This window comes from Tachypleus tridentatus, chromosome 10, assembly GCF_004210375.1.
Source record: "Tachypleus tridentatus isolate NWPU-2018 chromosome 10, ASM421037v1, whole genome shotgun sequence".
Taxonomy (NCBI): domain Eukaryota; kingdom Metazoa; phylum Arthropoda; class Merostomata; order Xiphosura; family Limulidae; genus Tachypleus; species Tachypleus tridentatus.
The window spans coordinates 40695470-40710367 of NC_134834.1; the positions used below are offsets into that span (position 1 = coordinate 40695470).

A 14898-nucleotide genomic window follows, 5' to 3' on the forward strand; every position below is an offset into this window, starting at 1 on the left:
TAGAAACAAGATCTATATTAACAAACTGATGCCACCACAGCAAGGAGAAAGCAATAGAAATATTTATATTAACTTTGTTAGAGACTGGACACAACTTCTATAAAAAAAATTACTAAGAAAATCGGAGACTGAAGGCAGAACTGTGATGTGAAGATGAGAGATACATGCAAAAAAACTGGCTAAGCTTACTAAGTATCAGCAAAACATTTTCATCATTTACAATCCAAAAGTCTACTTCAACTGCTTCCAATTTAAGTTTAACACGTGGTACAGCCTTGTGTCTTTTACCTCAAATACTGTTATTTGTCCAGAGCTGAAAACTCCTTTTGACATGCTAACTAAAATCAACTGATATTTATTAAACATACTGTTTCAACTTGCCAACAGAACAAGTCATATTATACCTGATTAGCTGCTGAACATACTTCACAAACATCATGTCAACAAAGCACAAATTCAGAATCATACTATTATTTAGACCACTCCCTTTGTTGCAGCAGTAAAGTGAAAAAATGTTTAACAATGATAGAATGAAATTGTGTGGGAGAAAACCATGAGTTGTATAATGTTTTCGTTGTGTTCAGCCTTCAAGTTTTATTTTACACTAAATCTTATCCACAGTTAAATACAATTTTAAACTACATGTCTGCATAATTTTTTGTCAAAGATATCATCATGTGTATCAGTTACAAGGTGCAATCATTACAAATAAATCAGAAACTGGTTTAAGAATTTTATTTTAGACCTGAAATAAAAAAGAACACATACGAAAAAACATACTGATAAGATATATCACAATAAAATGTATACAGTCAAGTTTTCCTACAGCAGCAGAAGATAGCATGAAGTATTTAATAATGTGACTGTAAATGTCAAAATATCCCAGACTAGGTGCTGTATGAATAATGGGTGACTTAATCTTACAAGCTGACATGTTGTTTCCTACATGGCAAGTATACTATTTCATACACAGCTGTTAGACTTATGAAACTCATTCTATTATAACTGTTGCCATTTAGATTTACTTTTCTCTCTTTTTCATTAACAAATTACGAGCAGTAACTGACAAACTTAAATTAGAAATGAGAATGTATAGACATACCTGTGTTTAAGTAGTAAGATGTCCCATTAATTTTGATTTGTATTTAAACACAAGAAGCTACATCAAAACTTTCTTAAAGACTTACAGCTGAAAGAGTTTGAAAATATATACAAATTTAAGTTTATTAATTATGCTTCAATCTTTATTAAGACACACTCCTGCAGTAGTGTAAAAACTATCCTCCAAACTGAAAAAAAAATCTTCCATACATCTCAAATACCTACCTCTAAAAATATAATATACTACTTGAAGGTCTGTTTGATTTTTGTTAAATATTGTGTGGAAATGGTGCTTTTCTTCATTTTCATTAAAACAAACGGTGTTTGCCATCTTACTAGACAATCTTCAACATATCTGCCATCAGAAAACATTTAAGATTTTATTTGTTTTTTAAAATTAATACTCTTTAATGATTATAACCTAAAACATTTACATAATAAGATTGAGATCTAAGGATGAGTTCAATATAGATTCAAAAAATATAAAATGCTCAAAATATATGTTACCCTTAAGTGATTGGCTTGGTCAAAGTGTGCATGTCATGATCATTTACAGTTATATTCAAAACTTCACTTTATTGTACATATATATCAGTAAACTTGAAATCAAAATGTAGTTTATAATTCAGGTTTTCATATTATCTTAGTTTTAACTTTTGATTTCAAAAGGAAATATTATAAAGGCTTTCAACCTTCACCTCTACATCATCTGACACATCTTTAAAAGGTCATGTTTAGCTTTAATTTCCTCCCAACATGAGCAACCAATAAGAAACAACTTACATATATCAAAATTCAAAATTAGAAACTCCTGTCTTCTTGATCTGCTAAGATACAAATAAGTAAGTTCAACCCACAGGTGAAGCTTTACCTGCCTGGCTTAGCTTTGAAAGAATATATCACAATTACATGCCCAGACTTGATAGGCATGTTTATAATAAAATTTCAATAGTATTTTGCTTAAAGTGTGGCAGTTGCTATGGAACTCTAAGCAGCTAATGGAATTTTTTAAACCTATTTATGGCTTAGTTAAAAAGGTTAATAAGCCAGTTAAATTATAGTAAGTTTTTGGACATTATATTCTAGTGCATGACATGTTATATTATCAAATGCATATTTGAACTTGAAAAATCAACTTAGTTAAAAAATAATAAGTGTGATGTAATACTATAGTTTTCATTTGGAAAGCTCTCAACACTCTTTGCTCATGATATTTACCATATGTGACTTATGATTTTCTCAATGTGATTTGCTGCCCTGGGTGGAAGAATTAATGCATCATTTGGTACAAAATATAATAATTTAAATGGGGGCAGGAAGGAATGTGAAAAATTACCAACAATTAAAACAATTAATTATTCAAAAAAGAAAAAGGCATGTTCACTTTATTTCATAATTTTCAAATTTTAATTTCACCATACATGACGGTTGTTCTAAAGTTAATGTATGGGTAGTGAAAAAAACAGATAAAGTTTCACTGAAAAATAAAATTAATTTCATTTTGGTGTTTTTCTCGTAGTTATGAAAATTAAATATGAAAAGTGTAAAATAAAGAAAAAGTACTTGTATTCATAACATGAAAATTACCTTACACTTGGAATAGTCAAGAAGCTGTGTCATTAAAGTCTATAATTTAACAGACAAATCTTTAACACAAAAACCTTATTAAAAAAATGAATTTTTTTTGTCTAAAAACTTGCCTTATTTAGTTAAGTTTCATATAGTAAATTCAGAATTATTGTAAACAATAGTATAATTAAATTTTCCAGATGTGAGGTTGGTCCAAAGGATCAACACAGTGTTATAGTGAGGTATGGTTGGCCACACTTATTAGACAGAATTGAGTCATCACATCACTAACTGAGAATACGTGGTCTGTTAACCTATCACCACAACACTGAGACAGTATTAAAACAAACAAATACAACAAACTACTAAGTGAAGCAAAAACTTTCTACATCTCACCCCTTCAAAACTGTAGGTTTTAGTAACAATCATTTTCTTGTGAAAACACCACACAAAACCTTATGATATGTTACTTAGCAATGTATAAAAGAAGGTAGGGGGGTATTTGCTATCTATTGAGTACATTATCTTTTAGTTTTATAACATTTCACACACTTATTCATTTTTATGTTTTAAAAACAACTGTTTCATCAAAAACTTTATTCACCATTATATTCTCTGTAAGAATGAATTACAATTCTATGAGTACATCTGAAACAAGTACCATACATGCGACTTGTACTTTCTGAAATACATATCTTGACTCAGTCACAAGAATTAGGACTCACTTCATGGTTCTTACCAAGTTTTCGAGCCATGAACTTCCAGTACTCTGCTCGGATCTTATCATGTTGTGTAGCTAATGCATTACAAATCTACAAAAATTAAGGCTTTTGTTAGTTAATTTACAAAATTCATAACTTTATAAAAACGTATTATACATACATTCTGTTCACAGAAAATCAATTTTAACTGTCACTAACAATAAAGGCTATCTAAAAATAACTTTACATTTCAAAGATGATAAAATGTAATATAATTTTAATAAGCATTATACAATTCTTAAAAATTAATATCAAAAGCAGAAATATATTGTTAAAATTTCCACTACATTACTTTTCAAACTGTACTTCAACTCTTAAGCAGTGTTTGAGATATTATAAATATTAAGATAAATTTACCTAAAGAATAAGTGCACATCAGTACAGAAGTTAAATGTCAAACACTAACTAATGGAAACAGACTATGCAATATGAAAAGTCAAATGCCACATGATGGTACACTACTAACAATCTGCAACACAAAACCAAACTAACTTCAAAAAGTTAATGAATGAAAAATTCAATTAAGCTATAAAGCCATTGAATTTCTAATCAAAACAGTAGAAAATCATAGTTCATTTAGAATGTTTGTGGCAAGCTGAGAAGGGTCTCTTTCCAAAATAATAGGAATAATTTAAGATAATTGTATAAGAGCTTTCAATTTTAGGAAAAGATAATTTTACAGAAAATTAACAAACTGTTTTATTTAGTGTTAATGCAAAAAATAAACTTATAAACTTTACGTATACCACACATATATCCTATATTTAAAAATTATGTAAAAAAGAATATGTTTAAGGCAGGAAAAATCATTCTCCAAAGTTCATGATTCAAACAACTTCCATCAATTAATATATACATAAATGTATACACCTTTTGTTATTAGACAATTTGTAAAATTAATGACTAAGTGTGCTACACACATATTGTGATCCTAATGCACTAAAGCAGAGGTCTTTAACATTGTTAAAAATAACAAATAGTATATGATGGCTGCATAAATCAAAAAATTGAATTAAAAAGTACAGTACCAACACTAATGAACCAAATACACTAAAAATAAAAGCAGTTATAATTATTGTATTTAATAATTACCTGATATGCTTGTGCACCAAATAATGGGACAGCACTATCAAATCTTAAAAAATACAGAATGTCTATAAATCTATGTTTTCTGCCTGTCTCGAAGAGCCAACTTATTCCAACATCTATTAATTTCAAGTTGTTTCAATTTGCTCTGAATGGCTGTGTCTGATTTGTATTAACTTCATAACATACCTTTTGTCAGTTCTGAAAAACTCTGTTTCCATTTCATATTAATTACCCCACACTTACTTTCTAAGAACGTCAAGTTCTTCTAATACTCTGAATGTCTCAGGATAATGCATTTTTGTGCTTCAATTTTGTTATAATATATCTGTTACATACAATTCATTTTATGATGAAAATAAAGTATTTTCATCAGATGTTATAAGCAACATCTCTTACATAAGAGATATATTTGCACAATAAACATATTTTACATTCCAGAAGCAAAAGTACATAAATATTAATTAGTATCACCAATATAGGAATATCAAATGTATTCAACATTTAAACAGACATTTTGGTTCATAAATACTTTTACTATGGTCCAAATTGATTTAAAGTAAAAAAGGAAACATCAAAACTATGAAATTACTATTAACAAAACAATGTAAAAAAAATAAAAAGGTCTTCAAGAGTCCACCAGATTATACACAAACTCTTTCAGATGAGTGTTTGAGGCCTGCAATGACAAAACTTTACTGTATTTAAACAGAAAAAAAAAACACGTGTAAAAATGGGTAAAATATGGAGAATAACTTGTTCGATTTTTAACAGGGTGTATCATTTTGGAATGATAAAAAAAGATAATGAACAAAATAAACTTTCTGCATTCCAAGAAATTAAGTAAAAACAAAAAAATATTACATAATACATGAAATACACTACATCTGCAATACCTGATCTCAATGATGCCTTTTGCCCAATATTAGAGCTCATCAGGCCAACCAGGATACCACAGACAGTCACTATTTATATCAAAAGTTCCCATGAATAATAAACGTTATGTTGCAAAACTAGTTTAATTGGTGACTTCTTTGTATTATTAGCTTTATTTCAAATGTCTAAAAACCAGATATTTAGGGTAAGGATTAATAATGCAATATTATTTATATTGCTTCAATCAGAATGAAAACACCTCAAGTTTGTACAAACAAAAACAAAGAAAAGGATAAAATATATCCAAGTTTTGTACTAACAAATACAAAAACAAAAAACATAGATACCTCTATGGCTCTTTGAACTGATGCAAGACTATCAGCATTTTCTTCCCCTTTAGCCTGCAAATAGTCCACCATAAATGCCAGAAGATAAGGTGATCTGTATCCTTCAGAGTAAAGTTCTTCACAGAATTCCCAAATAAAAGGATATTTGGTCAAGCCTCTCTCTTCCAGGATACTACAGGAAGAAGTTATAATTTTCCTATACTCAAGATGTATTTATGATAGGTACTTATCAGCTCTCCCATAAATAGCAATTTTTGTTCAGTACTGTCCTCTATATGCAATTTTTTTTGCATGCCTTGAGCCCCCCCACATATCCAAAAATCAACTTGGTTCAACTGAATCTAATATGCAAATCATTGTGTAACACACCCTCCTGAAGCATGTCAATCCCTCTATGCAATTCTACCAAATCCCAGTCAGTGGAAAACGATATCCATGACAGGATGAGGGATTCTCAATCAAAGGAGTGCTGTATTTATGACTACTCATTCAAATCTACAACATCCCCATAAATAAACCAATACAGATAGGGAACATCAAATTGGAAAACATCCTGTCATCTACACTGGACAGCAAGGCATGCTAATGCCAGCACTGTCTTTCAAAAGTGATATAAAAGGCTCAACAGGAACTATAAATGTTTAGAAAAGGGGGGGAAAAAACAACTGTGAACTGTGTATAAAAAGGGTGAGATAGGCCTATCAGGTTCTGCAGTATAGGCCCAGGAATATCAATTCACAATCAGGTGGAGGAAAACCGTCAAAACAAAGATTGTTCTGAATGAGTTTTGCAGTTAGAGGAAGGGGAACAATATTTGCAGAAGGCTGGGCAGACCTTGGACACAAAGGTCCTCAGCAATGAAATTAACTGCAAAAAAGTATAAAATTAATTGTGAAAATGTCATCATATTTTAAAATTACATAACTATATGGTATTTACTGAAGAAGCAGTAAATTGAACCTAATTCGCAATTTATCTGTAAGATGAATGGAAGGTAGGCCTAAACTGATGTTATAGTACAAAAAGATACCACTAAACATTAATTTAAAAACTTTACCCTTACAAGATATACACAAAAATCTAAACATAGATTAGTGAAACGCATAACTATAAATAATGATATTAATATATTCAACAAATTATAACAGTATAACAGATTATTTGTCCAAAGTCAGCTTACCCAAAAAGTGAGGCACTAAATCCCTAACAAGGTCAACCAACTCATTATGACCCATGTAGTAAAAAAAAAGAAAAAAAAGAGGAGCAATAAAGGTAAGTTATCCTTTAAACTAGGTAGAGTGAAGTAGAAAAAACTGAAAATACCTCCACTTCCTATATTTGAAAAGAATAACATGGAAAGAAAGCAAAAACAAAAACAGCCAAGTGAAAAGTGATAGTTCAGTAGAATCAAACATGCATCAAGAGGATGAGCTGCATTCCTACTGGTGAAAGGTTGTTGCATGATGATTTGCACATGAGACTCAGTTGAACCAAGTTGTGGGAGATCAAGGACTGTTGTATGCAAAACAAATTTCATATAGCAGGCAGCACTGAACAAGAATAGCAGTTTATGTGAGTAGAGGTAACGTACCATACTGGAAAGATTCAATCAGCTTTAGATGTTCCACAGCACCTCACAACAGAAATAGGTAATGCTTAAAACAAAGTCATTATAAATTCAGAACACTGAAATACATGAAACGTCATCTATAATATTCTTTTCATAAAATTAAGACAACAATTTTGAAAACTTACCATCTTGCAAGTAAATACATTACATAGGTTTGTCAATATTAATTTGATTTTGGTCAAAGAGGGAAGCAACATGAACACACAATCCAAGAACTGTCAAACATGACATTGCGTTCATAATAATTGTGACAAAATCACACAGAATAAAAATATTTCACCTGAAATGTTCAGTGCAAGTTCAAAGCTAGTACATCATTTAAATTTTAATTGCATACTTTTGCAAAATATGGTTAAATGCTTCAATACAGAAACCTCAATACTGACTTCCAATGTTAACACGAGAGCCATTTTATATGATGGCAGTAGTATATTAAATATTTCAAATATGCACAAAAGACAAAAAAGTAATGTGCAAAAAGCAAGCATGTCATACTAATTGTTATAAATTAATTGGCTTTCTAACTAAGACATTATAAATTATTCAGCAGAGTAACACTTTGTCTTTCTAGTGATTATACATGATGTCATAGAAAATGTTAAAAAGAATTACTGGCAATTTGTGAAATAGAGTGTGTGACACGTGAGGGCACAGTAAGTGAATCTGACTTTGTTGAAGACTATAAAAATTACTTTTTCTTAGTAATATCTATATTATAATGAGTAATTCACATTCAATTTGGAACATTAGAGGCACAACAACAAAGTAAAAGATGGAAAGATAGAGCAAACAAATGCTACAATTCTCACACAAGTGGAAACAAGATTTATGTGTTTGTGCTTTCTTATAGTAAAGTCACATCAGGCTATCTGCTGAGCCCAATGAGGAGAATCGAACCCCTGATTTTAGCATTGTAAATTCGTAGACTTACCATTGTACTAGCAAAGGCAACAATATTTATTTGAATATTTTCTTTTACAACTGAAACTGATATATCATTCAAATTTGATTTATTAACTACATTTTGACACCAAGTTTATTTGTATACACTGATTACAAAACAGCTTAAATTTTGAATGTAACTCTTAAAATGTCATAACCTGCCCTCTTTGACCTATCTGTGACAAGATATTAATGATAAAAAAAGAGAAAATCGATGTTCAATGGTAAATCATTTATTAATAATAACTGCTCTTCTTTCAATACAGATTACAATACACAAAGGAATCTAAAAGATATAAAAGTTTTAATTATTTTCAAGTAATTCTTACCCCTGGAGATAATTCCAAGAACTTTCATTGGAAGGAACTTTTTTAATACAATCCATTACATATCTGTTAAAAAGCAAACAAAAAAGAACAATATATTAGGTAACTCTCAACAATTTTCACAAACCTCACACAAGTTTACAATGAAAAATTTATGTTCTGAAAAAAAAACATTTTCTTTGCAGAATCATGAATGTAAAACTGCATATAAAACAATACTATTGTGAGTTTTCATTGACTTATTCTTCAAGTAATCAGAACTTTTTTGCTTAAAGAAACACAACATGATCTGTGACAACTCTGTCAGGAAATACTCATTTGTTTTTGAATTTCGCACAAAGCTACTCGAGGGCTATCTGTGCTAGCCGTCCCTAATTTAGCAGTGTAAGACTAGAGGGAAGGCAACTAGTCATCACCACCAACTCTTGGGCTACTCTTTTACCAACGAATAGTGGGATTGACTGTCACATTATAACGCCCCCACAGCTGAAAGGGCGAGCATGTTTGATGCAAATCCACGACCCTCAGGTTACGAGTCGCACGCCTTAACACGCTTGGCCATGCCGGGCCCTGTCAGGAAATACAACCAATATGTATATTCTAGAGCCTAAAAAGTTATTAATATAGTGTTATCAATGACAAAAGTTTAATGTAGAAAGCTTTAAATAGATAATTACCTTAAAACATACTGTACCAGAATGCTCACTTCCAAAATAGAGGTCTTTGTACATTATATTAAACTTGAAACTTCCTTCTCTATTTTAGATTCAAAATCAAAGGTGTGTAAACAGATGTTTTGCTTTTCTAGATGTATATTCTCCTTAAATGTGTTGCAAGTTCAAAGATATACTCCTGTGCCACTTGGGTGGGGGTGGGGACATTCTCTTTATAGATGGTTCTAATTCCTCAAGTTCATCCACATTCATATGTTTTACCATATCATTAAGTGCAAAGTATACCACAATCAGAACAAATCTTTAAGATCTTATGAATGAACATCTTGCATTGGAAAAAGGTGTTACATATCCTTCCCAAAAATGGTCAAGTTTTAGTGGTTACCCATAAAACAGCACACAATGTGAACTTGTTGTAATAAATGGTGTTCCACTGCAATGTCATATTAACTGTGGTTGTCATGTGATTCACTGATTTGAGTTTTAAAAATAATTTTAACTCTTTCCAACATCATGACCTATTACAATGTTACATTTAAAATTTAATAAAACAACTTGCAGCATGTTTGTTATACAATGCAGTGCAGCATGTGACTGATTACTAACTTCTAAGCCACAACTTTCTCTTGCATTGTCTGCAAAATACAAAAAAAATAAAAGCACCAAACTACTACTATACATTAAAAGGTACTACAACAAAAGCTTTTCTGTTGTATTCAATGAGATTAAATGCTAACAGCTTTTAATGGTACCTTAAACTAAGTTTGTTTTATTTTTCAATATATGAAAAATGTACTTTAATAAATTGTACCCCAAACATCATGTAGTTGTAAACCATTATTTTTTCAGCACCAGATGATACAATATACATGTTCAATCTGCAGATTTATTAAATTTTAAATTACAGTTGAAACATATTTCAGCTCCTTTTCCTTTTGTTCATTGAATCAGAACAAAATGATTTGTTCTTTCCTCCCAAGAACATAAGTTAAAGAAAGCTTAGTAAATGTAAGTAAATTTAGAGAAATACAATACATATCTATCAAGGTTTGATATTGTTTTCTTCTGAAGTTATTGCCAGAACAAGCTTTGTGAAGTATAATAATAATGGTTACTTATTAAGAATTTACCTCAACTCTTTCATGAGTACGTCTTCCATTAACTCTCCAGAGCTAGTACGAGAAATACAAAACCAACGATGATTCCATGCAGAATTGTTACGAATATCATCTTCCAATAATTGTTCAACAAATTCTATTTCACCTTCCCAAATACCAAATTCTTCCAAAACCCACTGCCTGAAGAAAAAGTACAAAGAAACCTTATAAAATATTAATCAGACTCAGACAGGAGTAAGTTGTGCAGGAGTTGGTGCTTTTTTTCTTATCTTTCTTTTTTTATATAACAACAGTTATTAAGAAAAACATTGCTGAGAAGTTTAGCAAAAAAACACATATCACATAATATGAAATTATATCACCCAAGGTATAAATATGTTTTATGTTATGCTCTTTCATTTAATGCACAACTGTTATATTCCTTTCACTGAAGTTGTACTTACACAAACAATTATGCATACATGATGACTATACAAAAAACTCCATAAACATTTAAAAATGCACTTATAATTTAGGAACAAAACTTCACCACAAGCACACTAGTAATCACAAGTTTTATTCAGAAAAGTTGGTTATCATAAAGGGTGTTTCAAAAACTATGAAAAAAAAGAAGTTCAGAATGGTTTCTGTCATTCTCGTTCAAAGTATTCATTAATCCTCACAATATCTTGCATGCAGATTTCATCTATCTTGCATTGTTAAGAAGAACTTCAGTGTGACTTCAAGACAGGTTCTTTTGTGGAGTTAACATTTTCCCTAGTTTTAAGCTTGTAATTTGTAAACGTCCAGGTCCAGCAATATTTTTGGATTACAAGTGCATTCTTTTTGTTTTAATAACTTTTTATTAAGAATCCTGCTAGTAAATTTTCAGTTGTTCTTAAACTGAATGGAAGATGTGTATTATTAGATTTCAGGCTAAATATAACATAATTAAGCAACTATTTTCAAGCAACTCCATCATCTTTTGAAGTGACTTCACAAAGAGTCCTTATGTTAAAAATAGGGGAGAATTTCAAAACTGTAATTTCTCACTTGCATTAACATCATGTGTACATCCTCAGGAAACTAATTTTTAACTATGTATGAATATAATAGGTGCACTGATTAAAATACATGTTAAATTTGTTTATAAATGTGTTAGCTTTTAAACATTGACCCTCTCACAATGAAATCTTCTTTAAATGCTTTTTGATTAAGTCATTGTCTTACATTTAAAATTCTACTGCACATTTTTAATATCAATGTATTCAGAAGAAATTAATATTATAATGTATGTTATAATTCAAGGTTTAATTTTATCAAAAGTTTCAGGTTCCTTATCTCAAAATAAACCTTCAAGTCTTTAAAAACCTACTTAAAAAACTTCAGAAACATTGCCACATAACCAATGAGCTATGAAAATGCTCTATTTTGGCACTCTTTATTTTCAATAATACAACAGTAATACTTTAAATACTGTAGAAGTGCATCTAAACAATAAGATGCTTAGATTACCTTCTGACTCGTTCATTTTAAAATTCTCTGAATGAAACAGAGTTGAAACAAGCAATTTTTTTCAACTCCTTACAGCTACCACCAATATGCATATAGAAACTGAAAAGAGGTAATTTTATACTTTAACAGCAGTTATTTTGAAATTGACTACAGTCAGGTTGGCTGCTTGATGGACAAAACAAAAAGTGGATCCCCTGGGAAAATGTTACTAATTTGTCATATCTTTTATTAAATAACAGGGAAATATTTAAAATGTTTTTAGAATGCATTTAATGGCATCTGTTCAAATGAGATCTTAAATCCTGGTTTTAACACTGGCTTTCTTAAACACCTGAACTTTGCATGATTTTAGTTACATATTCTCAAAAGTGTTGTGCAAATACTGTAGCTTCTTAGATCTTCTTATTCCAATTAGTGAACAAGATAATCAAACATTTTTCTCTGCAATAATTGAACATAAAAATGAAACTCAAAACAACACAAATCAACTTCACAAGTTAATATAAAGTTTAAAGTCAGTATGTTGTTTATGGAGGGCAGATCAGTATAAAATCTTTCCATACACAGCAAAGTCATATTTGAATGGAAGTTTTATTGGGAGGGGTCGTATTCACCAGAAACTATTGTATTTACTTTTGCATAAAAACTGAAAAACTGGACAATAACCATTATTTTTTTAACAGTAATAGAGCAGAAAAACAGCTTAAACCAAAATGCAGTATCTTACCTATGCTGCCAAGCATGATAGTTCTTTGGATCTACTTTTAACACAGCCTCAGTCAACTGTTTCTCTTGACTACCGTCACGTAGCCAGTCAACAATAACTTGACGATGATGCCTTTAAAAAATATTTTCCAAACATTACTTCAACAACAGCTTACTGCAGAAATATATGCAACTTTAATTTTATAGGTATGTTTTACAATCTTCAAGAAACAAAGTTTTAAGACCAAACAATTCCAAACAGCAATATCACAAGTATTATCATGGTGTTTTAAATTAAATGAGCACCTAACACAATGTAAATACAGCTTTAACCACTTTCTACTATACTAAATATGTACACGATATATATTTCCAGTTTGCTTCAAATATCTGTCCAAAGTTATACAAAGATTATCTAAGCAAATCTACAAAGCATCTGATCCTTTACATTTCTTTACAACAAAAATATTTTTGTTCTTTTTTGTGTCCTAGTTATTTAGGTATTTACCTTACATATTTAGGTTATTTCAAATATCAAAGATTTATTCTGAAATGAACCCAGTTTGTTAAACTTTCACCTAAGCTTTAAGCGTATTCAAATTCTAGAGTCCCCAATTAAATAATTAAAACATACTCACCTAACTGCCATACTTGTTTACTAAACAGTTATATGGCCAAATTAAAAATTATAATTCTTACAATAAAATACAATCACACTTTTAGTATAAAAACTTAACATAGTACACAGCTTTCTTCACTTCAGTGATTTACAGTAATCAATAAATAAAACCAAGATACATTCATCAGCTTGTTACTGAAATAGCACAACAAGACCTGCTAAAAACTTTGAAATAAATACAACAATCATCAATTAATTCAAGTAAAATAACATGTCTTTCAACTATCATTTATTATTAGTTCAAGGCTTTTAACTGGTAGTACTGACTATTTTAAAGAGAAATATATGAATTTATATTGTAACCTTGTCCTGACTGGTGGTGTGGGAGTTGGTGATGTCCCCTGATTTCCATCTCTCTCACAATGAAAACACCTAACCAATTTTCATAAACGTAAAAGTTCACAAATAGTATCTAGTACTGGATTTAAAACCATCATAATTTGATTTGCTTTTCCATTATTTCTTACACTTAAGAAAACAAACAAAAACACATTAATTATACTTTATATATTATTTTAGAATTATTATTTGAAAATGTACTCCTTACAGCCATTTACCTCTCTGCATCATCAAGAGCTATAACTGTAATGGAATTTCCTGCATATACTACAATCATTGAACAAATTCCCACATCTAAATATTAATGTGTAATGTATTAGCCTATAGCATAATTACCATGATACTGTAGCTCCCCACCAATAGGATAATGACACAACTTCCATACACCGTAATCCTCATGAGCACTAGCATGACTGTAGGCTCATTCTTGATGAAGCAAATAATATGCACCAGAAGTGAAAAAGGTAGAAAGGGATGGTGAGATATGGTCGAGAAAGTTAACAATCTAGCTAAAATACATTTCCAAGTAAGCAAAATGGTAACTTTAGAAATGTTGCTTATCACTCTGCATGAAGACCAAGAATCTCACATTAAACATGATGGAGGAGCTGGTGCTGGTCAATTAAATATAGTGACAAAAAGCTATTAAACTTCGTGACAATATCTAAAGCAATAGCTTTGTTTTTCAGAAAAAATATAAATGTATAAACCTAAAAGTACAATGCAGCAAGTACTGCTTAGTTTATGATTTGTTTTACTTCAATTTCATATACAAACATTATAAGTAATTATAGAAACACATTTTTGGCTATTTATATCAGAACACTGACTGCCATAGCATTGGAGAGATCAGAAGTTTACAATAAACAAAGTTGTAAATAAACATGGTTCTACAGAATTAAGAAAAACTTCACCTACCACACTTGGTAATTTTTTGGATTATCTTCAATTACAGACTGAACATAGATTAATTCTTTATGTAAATCCTTCTTCAGAGCTTGAAGCAGAACCCTTCTGAAGTACCTAATAAGATAAAAACAATTATTGTACTACATTAGTATCACCAAAATTCTTTATTAAAAGTACATTTTGAGTATCTAGATGTAAGAAAGATATTTTAGTCTTTTAATCAGCATTGAAAATTATTCACTAGCCAAAAGAATAAGTTGATATGAATATTCTTGATCCTTGTCCAAGCTAACAGGAAGAGTAATTTTAAAAGACAGACTTCTCCATAATTAATTTCTGCAT

At 30.2% G+C, this 14898-nt stretch overlaps 1 protein-coding gene across 3 annotated transcripts in view; it reads right to left on the reverse strand.

Annotated features, from left to right (window-relative positions):
- Window positions 1-720: 720 nt before the first annotated feature.
- Window positions 721-14898, reverse strand: part of Fnta (farnesyl transferase alpha) — a 32796-nt gene continuing 18618 nt past the window's right edge. For 2 of the 3 annotated variants that reach the window (XM_076460985.1, XM_076460987.1), the window contains exons 3-8: window positions 14566-14670; window positions 12652-12762; window positions 10443-10610; window positions 8642-8704; window positions 5741-5912; window positions 721-3482 (exon numbers count right to left, since the gene is read on the reverse strand). In XM_076460985.1, coding sequence (XP_076317100.1) covers window positions 3372-3482; window positions 5741-5912; window positions 8642-8704; window positions 10443-10610; window positions 12652-12762; window positions 14566-14670 — 730 coding nt within the window. In that variant the 3' untranslated portion in view covers window positions 721-3371. The remainder of the gene's footprint in view (window positions 3483-5740; window positions 5913-8641; window positions 8705-10442; window positions 10611-12651; window positions 12763-14565; window positions 14671-14898) is intronic. The other variant, XM_076460986.1, reaches the window with a different exon arrangement.